General features: G+C 34.8%; 1 protein-coding gene across 4 annotated transcripts in view; it reads left to right on the forward strand.

Moving 5' to 3' along the window:
- Positions 1-17636, forward strand: part of ZNF407 (zinc finger protein 407) — a 348756-nt gene that overhangs the window by 243383 nt on the left and 87737 nt on the right. For all 4 annotated transcript variants that reach the window (XM_075744551.1, XM_075744553.1, XM_075744552.1 and 1 more), the window contains one exon: positions 2688-2866. In XM_075744551.1, the coding sequence (XP_075600666.1) occupies positions 2688-2866 (179 nt within the window). The remainder of the gene's footprint in view (positions 1-2687; positions 2867-17636) is intronic.

Consider the following 17636-nt stretch of genomic DNA (forward strand, 5'->3'; position numbering starts at 1 on the left):
GCTATAGCCTTAGACTAATTAAGGCTCTCTAATGAGTGCCCTTCCTGTTATTGCAGAGCATGTAAAAATTGCCAGAAATATATACATTTGATTTTCAAAATGGAAAATGGATCATAAGGACAAAGGCATGCTTACATTAAGGAATAGTAATTTAACTTAGAAACCTCTGGTTTAGCCTTACGGGAACACAGGCTAGCCTCTTAAAAGCTTCATTTGTTTGTTTGTGGCTGTAATTCAGAGTGGAACTCAAAAAACAGAAAGACTTTACTCAAACAATTTCTTTTGGGCTGGGCTCTACTTTGCCAAATTTCAGAACAAAGGGAATCTGTATCTCAAAGTTTATAAACTCCTGGAAGTGAATTTTATAATACAAAGCCTGTCAAATGCTTAACTATCATCACTATTGCAACACTATAATATTATAGTTAGATGTTTATCATGGCATAGCTTTAATGAAAATACAGTGCTGTTTAACATCACAGACCTCTGTGTTTAGTCATATGAGATGAAGTGATGTAAGTACATACATACACAGAGTTTTGGTGGGGTTTTTTTGTGTGTCAGACATATAATAACATACTTGTACAGTACTCAGGAGAAGACTCCTAATAAAACAGACAGTCAAAGCACACTGAATAATTAAAAAAGCATTTTATATGCAGTACATTTTTGTCATGTCATATTTAAAGGTATTACTTGGCTTCAAAATTGCTTGGATTTGCCAGTTGTTATCTTCATGGTTTACGTTATGATTGCAATTGCTGCATTGCAACCTAATACGAGTGGCCATTTGTAATGCCTTGTGATCTCATGCTCCTTATTTCTGATTAAGCCTTTCTGGCCTCATCACATGGAAAAATATATTTTTTTTTAATTTTTATTTCCCATGATGAATATATCGGTATGTTGGCATGTTTAGTCACAGATTTTTACTGATGACTGAATAAATGAGACTTCAGGATTGCTCTGTTTAAAGTGGTTGGAGCAAATTCACAAATCAAAGGAGATAGAACTGGCCTTTTATGACTTGAACAGGCTGGGTTTTCTTCATAACTCCTACATAGGTTTCCACAGATCCTTTATATATTTCACAGAACTATTTCAAAGTAAAAAGTTTTATATCTTTCCTTAACATAGTATTAGAGCTGAGCTAAAAGGACACAGATATTTTATTTCAGATTTGTATGCTCTGCTTTAATCCACTGCCCTTTAAAGTATAACCCACGATAGAAGGTTACCAGATTTTCCTCTGCTTTCATTGCAGTGTACACTATCTTTTTTTTTCTTTTTTAATAAAATACATGTTTCGTTTTAACAACATTTATGAGCACTGTAATTTATTTAGGGCTGAATCCTGAAAGATGCTGAGGACCAATATTTCCCATATTTTTCAGTGAACATAAGTGTCTCCTCTGACATTCTCAGGAGTCTGATCATTATACCGATATATAGCAGATGGACATGACAGAGGGTGAGCTTTGGCAGCACTGTAAGGCAGATATCAGCTTTACTATGACCATCTCCAAGGGCGAGACAAGCACTCCAACAGAACTTCAAGCTGCTACTTCCAGTTTATTTTGAGGGTCCTTTTTTTTAGGTGCCTGTTACTATGGTATTTACAGTGACAGGTAAACAATCAGTTGCTCAAAATACTACTGTTGTCTGATTTTAATATTTGTGAAGTATTATGTATTTATAGAGTTCACTTGAGTGTACTTTTTTTTCGGTTAAACTGAATTATTGTTCCTAGTTTGACAATATTAATAGTGTGCAGTACTAAGAAAGTCTAAAAAAATTTGTACGCAAGCCTTTACTTTGATTCAAGAATAAATATAATGGTTATTTCTGAATGAAATAAATGAAGAAGCAGTATATTTTATGTGGGATTCATCACAGACTTTGAATAAGTAGGAAATTCTTATGAAAATAATTTTGGAATGAGACTGCAAAATTTTAATGACTGGAAATAAAATCTGTCATATCATGGATCTCTTTGTGAGTAAAAGAAATGTGAGATCTTTTTCTATTCACTTTTTTTTCAGAAATATGATTAGAAACATTTCTTTGAAATGCATAAAACTAATTGTATATGTATTCTGACTTTTACACATGAAAACTCCACTGCTTCCACAAAAGCTGTGTTTAAGATATAAATCAGAATCTGTGTGTATTTTTGAAAAGATATAAACTTGAACAACTCCATTCTCTTTTCTAGGAACAGTTCTGAAAGTGAGATGAGAGTTGGTGGATTATCCTTATAAAAATCATTCACAGCAACTCCTATGGAATCTAGAAACTGTGTAGGAAAGGTTCATGTGAGCTCCATTGGGAATGTTATAGGCATCTGTGCATTTCAGTTTTGCTGTTAAAGACTTTTGCTTAATTCCTGTCCATCACTGACTACCATCAAGAAAAGTAAAAATTATAAGACTTCTGTAAATGTAAAAAATCGTTCATTTTTAAATGCTTCCTGTTCAGATGTATTGCTCAGTTAACCTGAAACAGCTTTGGGAGCCTTCATGCAAAGGACAACATTTATGCAAAACCTAAGAGGATGCAAAAATTGGGCAGATAGTGAAAAATGAGTAACAACAACTCATTTTCTGTTATAACGCTAGGCTTTATTTGAACAACTAGTAGGGAATAAATTGCTATATAACTTATTTCTTTTTTTTTTTCACTTTTAGGTCAAACTGTGCCGAAAATATCCGTAAACACATCTTACATACAGGAAAGCATGAAGGAGTAAAAATGTATAACTGTCCTAAATGTGACTATGGAACCAATATCCCTGTGGAGTTTCGTAACCACTTGAAAGAACTACACCCCGACATTGAAAATCCTGATCTGGCATATTTGCATGCTGGTAAGGTCATTCTTCCCTTTGCTTACAAATTCTTCTCTTTTCTATACGAGCATGCTTAAATGATTGCAATAAGAAAGCTAGCTGTTACGTTGTTATCATTTATTCTGAAGAGGAGTGTAATTTTAAAATGGGCTTAGACCTCTTTAAGTTTTCACAAGGGGCGAAGGTTGTGCGTTAAGGACTGAAATCCATTCATGTTTCACAAGCAAAGTTTGCAGCTCAAAACATAAACATCAGATGCATGTGCTGTTTAGATGCCTCATTTTGAAATCTAGTTGAACTTTTATAGAGAAGGGTTTTTTAACACTTGCATTAAGTCCCTCTGCCCACCCTATTCCCCCAAGAACAGAAAAATAAAATTCCTTAGGAAATACAGTGATAAATGAATGTACTGCCTTAAAAATTCTTAGATTTCATTATAAAAAAGCAGACAGTGTTCACTATTGAAAGATAGAACATCAGAGATCAATCAATAACTTACATGTATATTTTGAGGCTTTACGTTAGAGAGCACACACATGGAAGTCACTGGAGGAATACAAAACAAAAACGTTGCTTTGGAAACAGGAATGAAAAGAAAAATGTTAGGGTGTTTCCTGTTTAGGAACAAGATTTTTTTTTTAGAGATTCTACAGTTTGGAATAGAAGACAGAAGTTTAATGGGAGCATGAAGTTAGGAGAAAAATAAGAGTTCAGTGGCAAGAGGTTAGGAGAAATAATACAAAATTAGGCTGGAGCTTGAATGAAATGTGATCTTAACTCAGGAGAGGCAGTTAACTTAGACATCACTGGGTGGGAAGACAAGTCAGAGCAGCAGGACGAAAGAACATATGGTGAGAAGGAAGAGTTGGGGAATCCAGAGGAGGAAGAAGCTATGCGGGCCAAATTCTCCCTAAGATGCAAAGTAATCTTGCATTGAACTACTACGATTGGTACTGCTGTGTCAGATTTGAATCTTCATCTGTAAGGAATTGATCTCGTAATTTTTTGAGACCCTCTTACCTGTAAAAAAACCCCATGACCTAGAGAGCTTGGATTCAGCTCTGTGCAGTGTGTACACTCCAGTTATTTTAAAACCTCTCAGTCTTCTCAAAATGACTGCTTGCTTTCCTGACTAGAGGCGGTGTATTATTTGTACCATATATTTCTATTTGCCAAGTATTCCACTTCATTTTGGAACCAATCATCATGTCATGTCAGCATATGGTGGATAATATCTGGATGTGCAAACAAAATGCCAGTTGGCGGAATACCAATTTCAAAATAGGTCAGAAAACTGATCACATTTCACCATGGTTCTCACTAAAGTGAATGAATATTCAACTCTTAAATCCAGACACTGCTGGAATTTTACTAAAATAACCCCACTTAAAATAAAATGAAAAAATCAAAATGCTTTCAATAGACAGATATACAGACATAACACACGTATAAGAGTAGTAGAATCACTAACATTTTTTCAAAATTACAAAATCTGTGTAAGTTGTCATGTTACTTGTTCAAGGCTATATCTAGGTAAATTAATTGCTGATTGCAGCATGCTGTGGTTAAACCTATTCAACTTGCTTATCTTGGCAATGTAGGAAAACTGTCATCAGTGTGTTGTATAGTAACGATACCTATTTTTTTATACATTCATTCTTATACTGGAGAAATCCCCTTGCACTAAACAGGCAATGTTTGTACTGTACAAACATATTAGTATGGGCAAGAACTGGTTGTCACCTAATTATTGCCAGGCTAGCCTAGAACTGGTATACAACAGAAGTGTGTTGAAATATTGTTTGCATAATCCCATTGCTAAAAGGGCAATACTGTATTTTCCTTTCAGGAAGAAACACTGTTAAAGCAGGATCTAGGTGATAATTGTGCATTCAGATCAGAGTTAAATTAAAGGGGGTTTCATTTCTTCTTTTCATCTATTTCTGCCTGCTGGACATCTAAGAGTTAAAGGTTTTAGAGAAGATTTTGAGAGGAATGAGGGGATAACTCCCATGCCCTGGCAAACATCCCTTATCAAAATAAGATTTGTTCTGTGTCTGGTTCACAGTTACTGATTACTTACTGGTCATTGGCTGCATGCACAGAGAATCCACAACACGACATAGAACCCTTTAGGATGATAGGAGTATGAAAAGTGTCATACAAGATCGATTTTTTTTAACTTAAACATATTTGTCTGTCTTTTGTGTTCTAATGTTGCTTTGTAACAGTAAAGCTAGCACCTTTGCTTCTTTGAGCAGAATAGAAATAGAATAAGTCTCATCATCGGCAGAGACAGACGCCGACTCCAACCACTTTGCAGAACCAGTCCATCAAGAATGGAGTTGTGGGGTACCTTTAGGATGTGGCTGGGAGTAAAAATCAAGTCTGTTTCTCATCTGTGAAATTAAGATTATCAGTTGGATTTCTAATTCAAAGTTAATGCTTTTTATAATATGATGTTCTAACACTGATTTCTGTTTAGCTTGCTTTGGCAACTAATATACTGCTTTATGGGGTCAGTGGCAGTAAGGAGCTCAAAGAAGCTGCATTTCTCTCTAAAGGAGAAGCTGCAGAAGGTGAAAGGCAGAACAAGTTAGCTTCTACATGAGTAAGGATGATACTGTAATTGATAGGTGGTAGCACTTTCTATTCTGTATCTTTGAAATCCTGTATAATGTGAGGAATTGATGTATGGAAATGCTACAAAGCTAGGTCTTCAGACTTTCTTTTCCCTTTTTGCTATGGACATAGAGGGAGATTTTTAACTATACAGCTGTAAGCCTTATGAAGTACCATTATATGTTTTAAAACAATAGAAATCTAGAGAATACTTCTGTCTTTAATTTAAAAAATGTGCTGCATTTAAACAGCAGACTTTTAATGGGCATAAACCAACAGAAACATGTGTATCTGCCCATAAAATTATGGCTTGAATTTGCTAGATTACACTTCAAATACCAATGTACACATTTAACCTCTAATTTTTATACAAATCATTAAATCTAATTCGAAATGTCATTGTGTGTTGTTCCATAAGAGCTTTATGCCTGTTTCTTGAGATTCTTTGTCCTATTTTCTCAAGATCTGTTTTGAAATTGAAATTTTGTTTAAAAACAAATCCAGAAATCCCATGATTGCTGATTATATTATTTTCTTTTTAAAAATCGCATTTAAGAAACTGATAGATTTTATAGCTGTTCTAGAACAGAAGTGGGCTTACTAGCAAGCTCAGCAATCCTGCAGTTAATGTTTTAGTCATGGAAATTTGGTTCTAATGGAAGCTATTAATATTATTCTTGTTTTATCAATGTGCAAATTGAAAATTTGTCATTACAAATGGAAAATTGATATAATAAGTGAGGCAATTGTCATATCATAGTGATCATGATAATTTTCATGATATTTTTTTAACGAAAAGAAAATTTCTGAGTTGCTCACTGGACTTTTCTGTGTGGAGAGTCTCAGAGTAAACTGAAGAAATCTTTGGACTGATTCTTATGTGCATTACATTTCCAAGTTTCTTGGACATGTTTTTTCTTCCAACTGATGCTACATCTCAATACTGAGTTGAACTGAGCTCAAATACTTTGACAAGTGGGACAAAGGAGGGGCCCGTACCTGTGGTAGAACTGAAAAGGGACTGAAAAGTCCAGCTGTCTTTCTCAGTGCTTTGTCTGCTTTGGAGCAGCATCACTTGGTAGGGATAATTTCAGTCTGAAATAAATGTTCCTTGTTTAGGAGCTTTTGTCTTATAAACATTATGATACTATTATGATGCATTATTTATATACAAAGAGCGTAATATCTATGGCTTGACATCGCCATTATTCCAATAGCTGCAGAGACCATGGCATCTCATTGTGTGCATAGTAGTCTTGTGTGGATACTAAATTGGCTGCAAGGCAAAAAACTCTTCAGAGAGAAGAGGAGCAGTTTGCTCATTATTGTTTTCATGATCATAGTGAAAGTTACTCGATGATAGTGGGTTTTTCTGTATTATTTCTGTGCTGCGCTGTTAGAAGTGAACATGATCTCCAAGAACGAGTGCTACTCTAGGAAATCAGAATAACTCAATTTTTCACTGAGCTACTGTTACAGTGTGCTTGCCCTCTGTCTGTGTTTCCCCATATGCAGAATAGGTGCAATGCCTACATAGTTTGAAGCACAGAGCTTTTGCTTGAAAATGGCTTCACAACAGTCAACTATGTGATTAGAGAACTGCTTAAGACATTGAACAGAAAATTTGGAGGTGTTTTACTTAATTTAGAATTAGCAGTCATACAAAATAATTCTTGGAAGTCTTTGAAAAGAAAATCAGGGAAGGCAGATCAATTCATCGTACTCTTTGGTAAGTCCCATTTTTTCTTTGAAAGTGCTACTGTGCTTGAGTAGCACTCAAATTATCCAGCGTGCTCTGAGAGTGTCTACCACCCTGGGCCCTGCGAGTAGGAGTGGAGGATCACTAACTCTTACGGATCCTGAAAGAACCAAAAGCATCAGTCACTTCTCCTCACTGCACAGACATGTTTTGGGGAATGCTTGGAAGTATAGCTTTGTGTGCCTGTGCCTCTGTGAAAATTATAGGTGCCTCTGGGGTTGGGCATCCAAAGAACAAAGATCGTGATGATCGTGTTTTGGCAGTTGGCTGCCTACGTGGTGATTGAACGCTTAGTGCTCATGAAGAGTTACATAATTCATGACCAAAATGATAGATAGGTACTTGATTATAGTGTATGAGTTGCTTCACAGGGAGAAAATATCAGACGCGAGCTACTCTTAATCTGGCTGAGAAAAGGCTAAGAAAAATCAGTTACAGAAAGTGTAGTCAGACAAATTGAAATGAGAAACAAGGTGCAATCACTTAAATATGAGGTCGATTGAGCTCTGGCAGCAACTAGCAGAAGAAATTATCCCTGTTCCATTTCTTTGAACCTTGAGAAGACTGGATGTCTTTCTGGAAGATAGGTTTTAGGAGGGCCTAAGGTTGCTGGGTTCAGTGCAAAACTAATTGTTATTTAAGGGGCTTCGATATACCAGAAGTCAGACTATTATCTAATAGTCCTTTCTGCTCTTAAATCTTAAAACAGTGTTAATCTACAGCCTGTTGGTAAGGGTTGTGTTTGTGAATCTAAAGTGCTTAGGTGTTGTGACAGCAAAGGGAAAGCTGAGGAGACACGTAAGTCCCCCAAAGTGTTCTTTCTCATAGAGATGACATTCCCATCATCGGCACTGAAGTCTTCCTCTCTTTGAGCCTGACTAGAGATACACTTGCCTGAAATAAGTTTCTTTCTGATATGTCAATAAATCCTTAATAAAATACATTGGAATATTTATTTATTTATTTATGGTGTTTGAAGGATCCTTCTGAAATTCTGCTCTTTTGGTTGGCAGTTCCTTTACTCTTTATTGGTTCCTAAGATCCTGATGAAAATACAGTTCAATTAATCATGTGCTCACTAAGCTAGGCCTACATTCTGCTCTTGTCTTTTTCAGATTAGGGGAACAGAGTTAGGGTATGGTTTAGTTCTTTCCAGAGAGCAGTGAAAATGAGAAAAGTTTACCGCAAGATCTCTTTCATGCATTTTTGAAAAATATTTTTCCAAACTTTTTAAGTGCACTTTTTGAAAGGCTGTGGTCTCCATGTTTGTCTTTCAGTTTCTTTAGCTTTTGAGAAACAAGGCTGTACTAGCAACCTGCAACATGATTACATCATCAACAAGGGACAAAACTGTGATCCTATCAGTTGTAACAGTTGCAATATTCATGAAGGGAATTCTGAAAGTTCAAATAGTTAATCCCAAATAAAATTGTGATCTTTATCCCACTTGACAGCTACATTTATCAAATTATTAAGAGAAAAAATTGATTGCTAAAAGTTATGGTGTGATCTATTATGTGATTTTATCAAGGTATAACTGTATTACCAAGGGGAAACTGCAGACTTATTCAGAATGTGAATTGGACACACATAACCTGATAATATAGCAATTATAACAATATCCTAGTGCTTTTCTATTTTTAAATTGTTCTCTTTTTTTTTCTTGTCCTTTCTTTTGCATCTTCTGACTCTTCAGTAGAAAATATGAAGTTGAAAAAGATTAGGAAAAATTAAATAATAAAAACCTGTTTACTCTTATACTCTCTGAATTCATCATAAAATCAGTGAATGCTATTTATCAATGAAATAATAGAAACACAAGTCAGTTGAGTACCTATGCAAACTTGTAATTCATACCTTAAGTAAAGCCTTCAAAGAATGGATACAGTTTTGTTTGCAAGCATATTTAACTTTTTTCTTGGAATAGTTATGTTCTTAGTCTTTGTCACTGTTTAAATACAATACTTTAAATGCTGTAATTTGAAACAATCTTAAAAATCTGTCATTGCTAGATATAGGTAAATCAGGTAGAAGCTTTTACAGTAGCAGAATATGGCTTGGGTATCTAGTCAGATAAAACATTTTTGATGGCTGTTATACTTAAAAAAAAAAAAAAAAAGGCAGCAGCAGCTCTGCTTCAAACAGGTTTGCTCTTGTCATAGCTATTAGTGCCAGTCTTTCAATAGCATGTCATGTTGATTGGCAGACACTCCCTTTCCTCTTTTGTGAAGAATAATAATTTTAGCATGTGCTTGAAATAAAAACCTAGTATAAATGCTTTTCTGTTTGTAAAGGAGAAGCTAGGTTCCTTATAACCTATGTAGATTGCGTGTTATTGTGTTTCAGGAAAAATTAATGTACTTTAAAAAACCTAATTCGTCAGATTATTTTTATAGCTGTCTTCTAATAGGAAGGCTTTATATGCCTAGCAGAGCTTCCATAGCCAATATCTTTATCTGGGTGGTCATGACCGTAGAGTTGGTTCTTTCCAGGTAGCAAGTAAAGTGAAGAAAAAAAAAAATAGTGGTTGCAAAAGTAATTTTTTTTTTTTTAATAGGTAGCTTTTGCTGCTGCTGTTGAAGAGCTTAGGGACTCCTTTCATAGTCCCTTTGTTGCTTTTCCTTAACAGTCAGCATAGATTGCTGCTGAGTGACATGAAAGAAGGTTTTGAAATATTTTGATGCAAATATTACATCATCTAATATGCAAAACCTACCACTATTAATATTAGTTATACTCTATAAGTGGATGGTATCCTCAGATAAAAGTGAAGGCCATGAATTTCACTAAAGAAAAAATGTTCAGAATATAGTTTTAAAGGAAAATATTGCCTATACCAAAGTCTGGAACACCTCTTAATACCTCTGATCAGTATAGGCATAATACCTGTCATTTTTCCATTAGATGGGTTGGCACTAAGCTGCAGGACCATTGAGCAAGTGGTTTTCATATTGTGTATAGCACCAATGGCATTCGTAGTCACAATCTTGCATTCTGTTCAATGTCTTTCTGCCCGTGGCCCACTGCTCTGGGGATTTCCTACTTGTCGTCGTTCCTTTCTGAAGGACTATCCCAGCTTGTCACAGGGCGACTAATTGTTCGCAGGCTGAGCTGGTGCTCGTGAGCAGCTTGAATCTCTTTGCCCATGTCTAAACATTTAATCTGAGTGCTGGCGTGCGCCTGCTTTCCTGTCCTTCCTCCCTGTGGCATCCTGGTTTCCATGGCGGGGAACCATTCAGCTGACCTGGGAGGGGGCTGTGACACGCTGGCCAATACAGAAACTCTCATCAGTTTTTCTGTTGAGCCCTAATGTGCACCTTGTACCTGCCCTTAAAACACCCTCAGATGGGCATCAGCTTTGCAAATTCCTTGCATTGCATTGGTAGCTGCATGCCGGACCCCTGCTGGTGTTCACAAAGGCTGTTGCCTCTGCAAGGACGTCAGGTTCACCGATGAAAAGAAGGTAATCTTACTCCAAGCTATTATTTCATTACACTAATAGATAAAACATCTTGCATGAAGAATGAGACATATTATTGCCTATTTGGCGCTAAAAATAGGATATCCTAACATAAAACTTTTAAAGCAAGGCTGAAATATTAAACTGCCAAAGTAGAAGAAAGCCCTTAAGACACAACAACAGTCTAGAAAGAAGAAAATATTTAATTCTGCTAGAAAATATACATACACACTAGTATGTGGTAAATATAAATCGTAAAAAGAAATATTAGTATTCAAATATCAATGTATTAGAATTCTGAGACAAGCACCAAAATCCAGGATATCAGGCTCATCAAGAAAGCTTTCAAACAAAAAAACAAAACAAAACAAAAAGAAATGAACCTTACAGAAGGAATAAAAAGTAAAGTTGTATCGTGTATAGGAGTAATTCAGGTTAGTTTTATGTGGAGATAGTCCTATACTCTGAAAATTTCAATTGTTTTCATATTAGGAAAAGCTCTTTTAAGAGTAGATCTTTTAGTGGATCATCCAGGGAAGTTATGCTGGAGTCCTAAGAAATATAAAGCTCTTAATTATTTTTTTTAATTAAAGTAAATGTAAGGTGTAAGATGCAACTTGAAGAAGAATAAGAAAATGTTGATTTAAAATCTGTGAGATTTTGAGAGAGATATATATAAAATGTATATAAATTATAAATAATTTTACATAACATAAATACATTTTATGTAAATATATACAATTTAATATCTTTCAATAATACAAAGAATTTACATATGAAATTTTTTATAAAAATATAAACAATAAATATCTAAAAATAAATATAAATAATAAATATAACAGTGTCATCCCAATTATGAACAAATTATTACATTACTTGAAGACTTGAACTAACAGTACTTCCAAGACCTAGGGACGCTATATTTCACTATAACCACGTAGCAGAGTATATTTTGCCCACATAATGCCACCACCTCTTGGCCTCTTTCAGTGTGGCTGTACATTATTTAGAGGATACTTTAAATTTTCTCTTCCTTTGAGATGCTACCAACATCTCAACAACCTGCACTGAAAGGGCGTATTCTTGATAAATAACTTAAATGATTAACATTTGTAAGTCTGCTTTGATTTGCTTGCAAATCATTGTCTGAATTTTCAAATTTTTTTTTTATAATTACACAAAAGACTTATTTGCTTGTTACACAAAATTTGGTTACTACACAAAATAGCACAAATAATAGGAAATAATTCCCAGATCAGAAAAGTGTTGAAACAAATGTGGGTAATCTTAGGTATGGGAGGATTGAATCAAGTGTTAGTTGTGTGCTCAGTTCTTTATTACTTTGGGTCATGAGGGAGGAAAAGAGCCCTCAGCAATAATTGGCATTCCATGCTGATTTTTAAAATTTGGGGGGGGAGCTCTCTTTTTGTTTGCATTCATTGATCCAGTGTATGCTGCACCGACTTTCCATTAATTTCTTGACATGGCATCTTGGATCTTGACCTTTTGTAAGTAGGATGCCTTGTCTGTCTGAAACACATGTTCTTTTGTACTACTTCTAATTTCTATTTTACTTCCAATAGTTCTTCATAATTTTTCCCATCTTTTCATTTACCAGGTCTTTGGTACCTTTCAAATGCTAAATGCTCTCCCATATATCCTTAGTAACCATGCTGGATTTTTCTGTCCTTTTTAATATTTAGGTTTTATTGGATGAATGTAGATTGCACCTTCTCTAACTGTGCCTTAAATAATTGCCACTTAAGGGAATTAAGAAGTACAAGGGAAGGAAAATGCTGACCCATAGACTAAGCAGAAGGAAAAAACGTTCCCACTGGGTCCAATTTCCTAAGAAGGACCATCAGGATAGTGACTAGGACCTGAAATTATGGGCTGAATGACCTCTAAAAAATTATCAGTTCAAAGAGGAGCTTGTCTATAACTGTTTGCACTCAAGGAAATGAAGATAGGTAGAAGTCTCGCAGAAGAAAGATTGCTTCACTTTCTTGGTGAACATATAAGCGTAATATGAAACTATATCATATAAATACATCACATGCCGACTGTCTATAATTCTCGTATCATGTCAAAAAAACATGGTGGCAAATATCATATCTCTTAACTCCCAGCGAGCCAGTTAGTGGGGAACCCCTTTTTCTAAATGGGAAGATAGAAGATACATCTTGTGAATTTAACATATTTTTTGCAGGTCTTGCATGTATTGGAAAGAGTGCATACTCATCAATATCTAATGTCAAAGAAATGGTTTGTACTAAAGAAACCACTGCAGATTTAATACAGATGTTTTCATTCTCTGAGTCATTACAGTATGATTTTCATATAATATTCTCTGATAGTAAAAAGAGACCTTAAAGCGAGTGCAATTTTCATATAAATTGCATAGGAACCTGAGCATTAATGAAAACTTTGGGCTTCGGATAATACAAATCACTGATTCAGCCTTAAAATGACTGGATGAAAGGAACTGCTGGTTTAAATGAGTGCACATCCAGTGGCTTGGGTATGGGAAGTACAGGAGGTGTCAGACATCCAGAGGCAAAGTTGCTGCACAGGTTTCTGCAGTGTGGTTAAGAGGACTTCTCAGATATTTGAAGCAGACAGTCAGTTACTGTTTGTCACAATCTCTGTTTAAATAACGTTTCAGAAACAGGTTATTGTTGCTGGAAGAGTTTTTCATTAACTCTACCAAAAGGAAGGAGTTGGTTGGTATATAGTGTTTGGGAACATAATATATAATGTACTTACAAAAAATTCATTAGGATAACTTAGCATGTAATATGGTAGTTATGTCCCTACCTCTTTTATACCTTGCCAAAATGGTACTTCGTATTCAAAGTCTAGGAAGTAATTGCAGATAACGATTCTCAGAACACAGTTTATAAAAGATTTAAAACAATTGATCTACTTTGGAGTAATAGTAACCAGAGAAAAAATGAAATGTAAGCATCTTTTGATAGCAAAAAAGATAAAACCTTGATTATGTAATTATCTCAAGAGACATCGGAAGTTTTTAGGCAAACATTTTCAATTTAACATTGATTTTAGATCAGGATATACATCTGAAATTCAGAACTGAGTTTGATTTGAAGTTAGGAGTTCTTAATAAATTGCACACTTAGAAAAAAGTAATTTTTTTACAATACTTTTTAGAATATATGAGTAAGGTTAAAATTAAAAAGGAGGAACCATCATAAAATGTCTGGAGTCTTCACATATTCATACCTGTCACCACCACAAAATGCCCGTTGGATAAAGCTACTTCAAGTCAATTCAATTTAGCCTTTTCTGCTAAGGATTTATCTATAAATCCTTACTGTTCCAATAATATTCAGTACTATATTATTTGTTGTTGACCGTTTCTTTTGTCATCCACCTTCTGAGCAAATTCAGTCACTGTCGATATTGTCAGTAAAATTTGCTGAGCAGCTTCTGCTTACTTCTACCCAGTCAAGCAAAAATCCTGAAATATGAAGTCAGAGATTTATCAGCATATGAAAATCATGAAATCTCAGTTATCTGTAATTCAGTACATCCTTACTTGTATTATGGATCGGGGGGGCTAAGACAACAGGGGAACACAATCCTTTATTCTCTGTTGTTGTTTGTTGCTTATGCTGTTTCCTGCAAACCCTTTTGCTGTGGAAGTGACCAATTGATTAAATATATTTCTTTGAATGTCTTGAGGTTAACAATTTTAAAACAATATAACAAAAGTCTAGAATTATAAAATTAACCTATAATGGAATATTGTGTGAGATTATAATACTAGTTTCAAATTAGAATCGATTTTGCAAGTGCAATGAATATACCCACTAACGCTGGCTTATTTTTGTTAAATAAAGCTATTTCCATATCTGATGGCAGATGTGCTTAAAAAAAAAATTCTAAGAGAAGAATGGAAGAGAGACACCAATAATTGCAGGAAAATTTGGTCAGGTTGGGGATATTAGCTTAATACTCAGTTACACAAAGAGTAAATGGATGGCTATAAGTTGGTATAACCAATATAAAGTTCCTGAGGATCTTGGGAAAGTAGAGAGAAGTAATGATGCTTTGATGGAGAAAATAGGACTCCTCATTCTGAAAGTCCTTTAATTTTGCTGCCATCTTCTCACCAAAAATGGGAAAAAAATGATTGATTTTGGGGGGAGATGCTTTTCTGTAAGGTCACTCGGACTCAAGCATGAAGCAGGTTTTGATGAGTGGCTGTGCAGGTGCACAAAAGTGGCTCACAACTAAAGATCATCCACTTTGTAATGTCAGTGCCTGTTTTCTGTGGCAAGTCTGCTGTGTAATATGCAGAAATAACGCTTTAATCTGATGTCCTCATTGTGATGTGGAACACTTTTAGGCATGTTCAGATTATTTACAAATTTTTTTTTGAAGTTTTATCAACTTGCAGGTTTTGTCTTTGCTTAAACTCATAACTTCCCCCTCCCCAGCTAGGATTTTCAAAATGAATGCAGATCCTTTCATGTTAGCATTAATAGGTAAACTGAGATAATTAAAGTTATTTTTTCCAATATTTTTTAAAGAAAATCACTGTCAAATTTGTAATCTGATTGCTCCTGATGGTCATCAATTGGCAGAAATAGGTCTCTATCTTGGCTAATGTTGAAGTACAGATGTTATAGAAAGAAATGGCAAATGTAAAATTGTACTTCAATTTAAAATTTAAAGTTTATATTGATAAAGCTTTTTGTGCATTTGAATTTAGCTTTCATTAACATAACATAGCATTACATCACATTTCTCAAAGCAGTTATCTATTTCTCCAAATACTGTTGTGTATCTGCCACTGACTTCACTGGACATACATGTCTAAATATTGGTGGAACATTAATATCTGTATTTTTTTGTTAGGTTTTACTAATTTACGTCAGTATTTCAGGTACTATTTCTTATTTGCAAGAGAAGGTAATTGTTGCCATACACCAATGCTCCACCTGCATTCTTAGAAAGAACCATGAAAATAGATTTAAAAATTACAGATAACATAATTTCTAATAGACTTTGGCCATATAGGATGAATGGAGACAAATTATAGTCATCATTCTTCAAGAATTTCTGAATTAATAAATAAACCTGTATTAGCACTTAACAGTGTTGTTCAGGTATTTACTACTAGATCCCATATTTGAAGAATTATTAGAACATGTGTCATAAGCTTTTAAGATATTGTGGTAGTTTTTAAGAAGTGTGAACCGTTTTGGAAAGGCCATGTTATCTAACTCATATTTTAATAAAAAATTTCATATGAATTGCATATAAATAATTCTAATTTCTAACGCTCTGATAAACAAGTACAGTGTTATGTAGAAGAAATTGCAGTGTTCGGAATAGGGAGAAATAGAACCAATCCAAGTTATTAGTCTGTATGTTGTTACTCTGAAATCCTATACCGTGCTACGCTATGGATTGTACACAGCGAGATGTTTTACAATAATTAAAAGCCTTAGGCTTCTCAGATGCTTAGATCTAAATGCAGTTATTGTAACTGTTATACGAGGTAGGAGATAACTTAAATGGCACATTTTCACTTTCCAGTAAACTTTTATTTTTTTGCTTACATTGTTTAGAAATTAAGTTTTAAGTGTATTGAACTATTATGAATGTCTCTTAGCAAAGTAACAACTGGGAGTTTCTAAATGATATTGAGAGACAGGATTTGTCTAATTTGGGTAGGTTTTTAATTTTATAAGCTGGAACAGATATGTCATGAAATATAGAACTGAATTTATTTCATCTGTGTCATTCAAGCACACTTATTTGGCCATAGAAATACTGTATTTATATTTTGCACTTTGCTAAAAGTATCTGTGACAAATTTATGATTCAGTAGTATCATGATTTGGTTTAGTTTTTATCACACAGAACCAAAATTTCATTGCCAATCTTTGTATTTAAAGGCTTGCTAATCTGCATTGATTTCTTAGTTTGGTATGGATTCTGAGCTGAAAAATACAGTACATCACTGACTGTTCTATCACCTGACAGCGACTGATAAAGCATCCATGCAGAAAGTGTCAGAAAAGGTTAATATTTATTGATTTTATGGCGCTACAACCAATGTAGTTTTGCCATCAAAGATGTATGGCCACCAGCAATGGAATCTGTAAAATTGCAGGTTGGACACTAGTTTTTATTATAACCTATGCTAGTATTCTGGCCTTAAAAAATGACAGATATTTAATTTAAGACAAAAGGCTTGGAATGTGCAGCTACTGTATACCTGGAACGAGAATTTAGTATTCTAAAATGAAACCCAAGTGCAGCGCTTTAAAGCTTAAGGGGGGGGGTGGGGGGGGGGGGGGGGAAACACGCAACCTTGCATTGCAAATGACAATCACATTTAGCCTTTTCATCCACTTAACTATGTGCTATTGATCTGTAGAAGGTGCCCAAGCAAGTGATAGCTGAAATTATGAGCAATAAAGGGCTTGCTTTTTCAAACAAAAAAGTATATAATTAGTAGGAGTGGAGGAGGGGGCAGAGCCTGTGTTTGGTTTTAAAGGCATTTAAACAAGATGGAATGGAGTGCAACAGCAGTGTTTAAGTGTACACAAGGAGAAATCTGCTTGCCTTGAAGCATAAATCCATGGTCTGGTTGCAGCTTGTGTGTAAAAATTAGGCGCGCACTCCAGCCTTTACATTTATCTCCATCAGGGTTTGCCTGACAGAAAGACAATCTGTTGGTTTGCCTACATCAACTAGGGAGAGGAAAATCTTGTGAAGCTTTGGTTCTTCTAAATGCATCCGTAGTTTGCATTTTTATTGTATTTTTCATTTAGCTGACTTTTGATATCAACTTTTTCATAACTGATAGTTCTATTGATATTTCCGGACGGTTTTCAAGAAGATGGAAGAATACTTGCTGAAGTGCTGAAAATCAGTCTACTGAAATGCATATAGACGTGCATAGACCT

The sequence above is a fragment of the Balearica regulorum genome, chromosome 2, assembly GCF_011004875.1.
Source record: "Balearica regulorum gibbericeps isolate bBalReg1 chromosome 2, bBalReg1.pri, whole genome shotgun sequence".
NCBI classification, from domain to species: Eukaryota; Metazoa; Chordata; class Aves; order Gruiformes; family Gruidae; genus Balearica; species Balearica regulorum.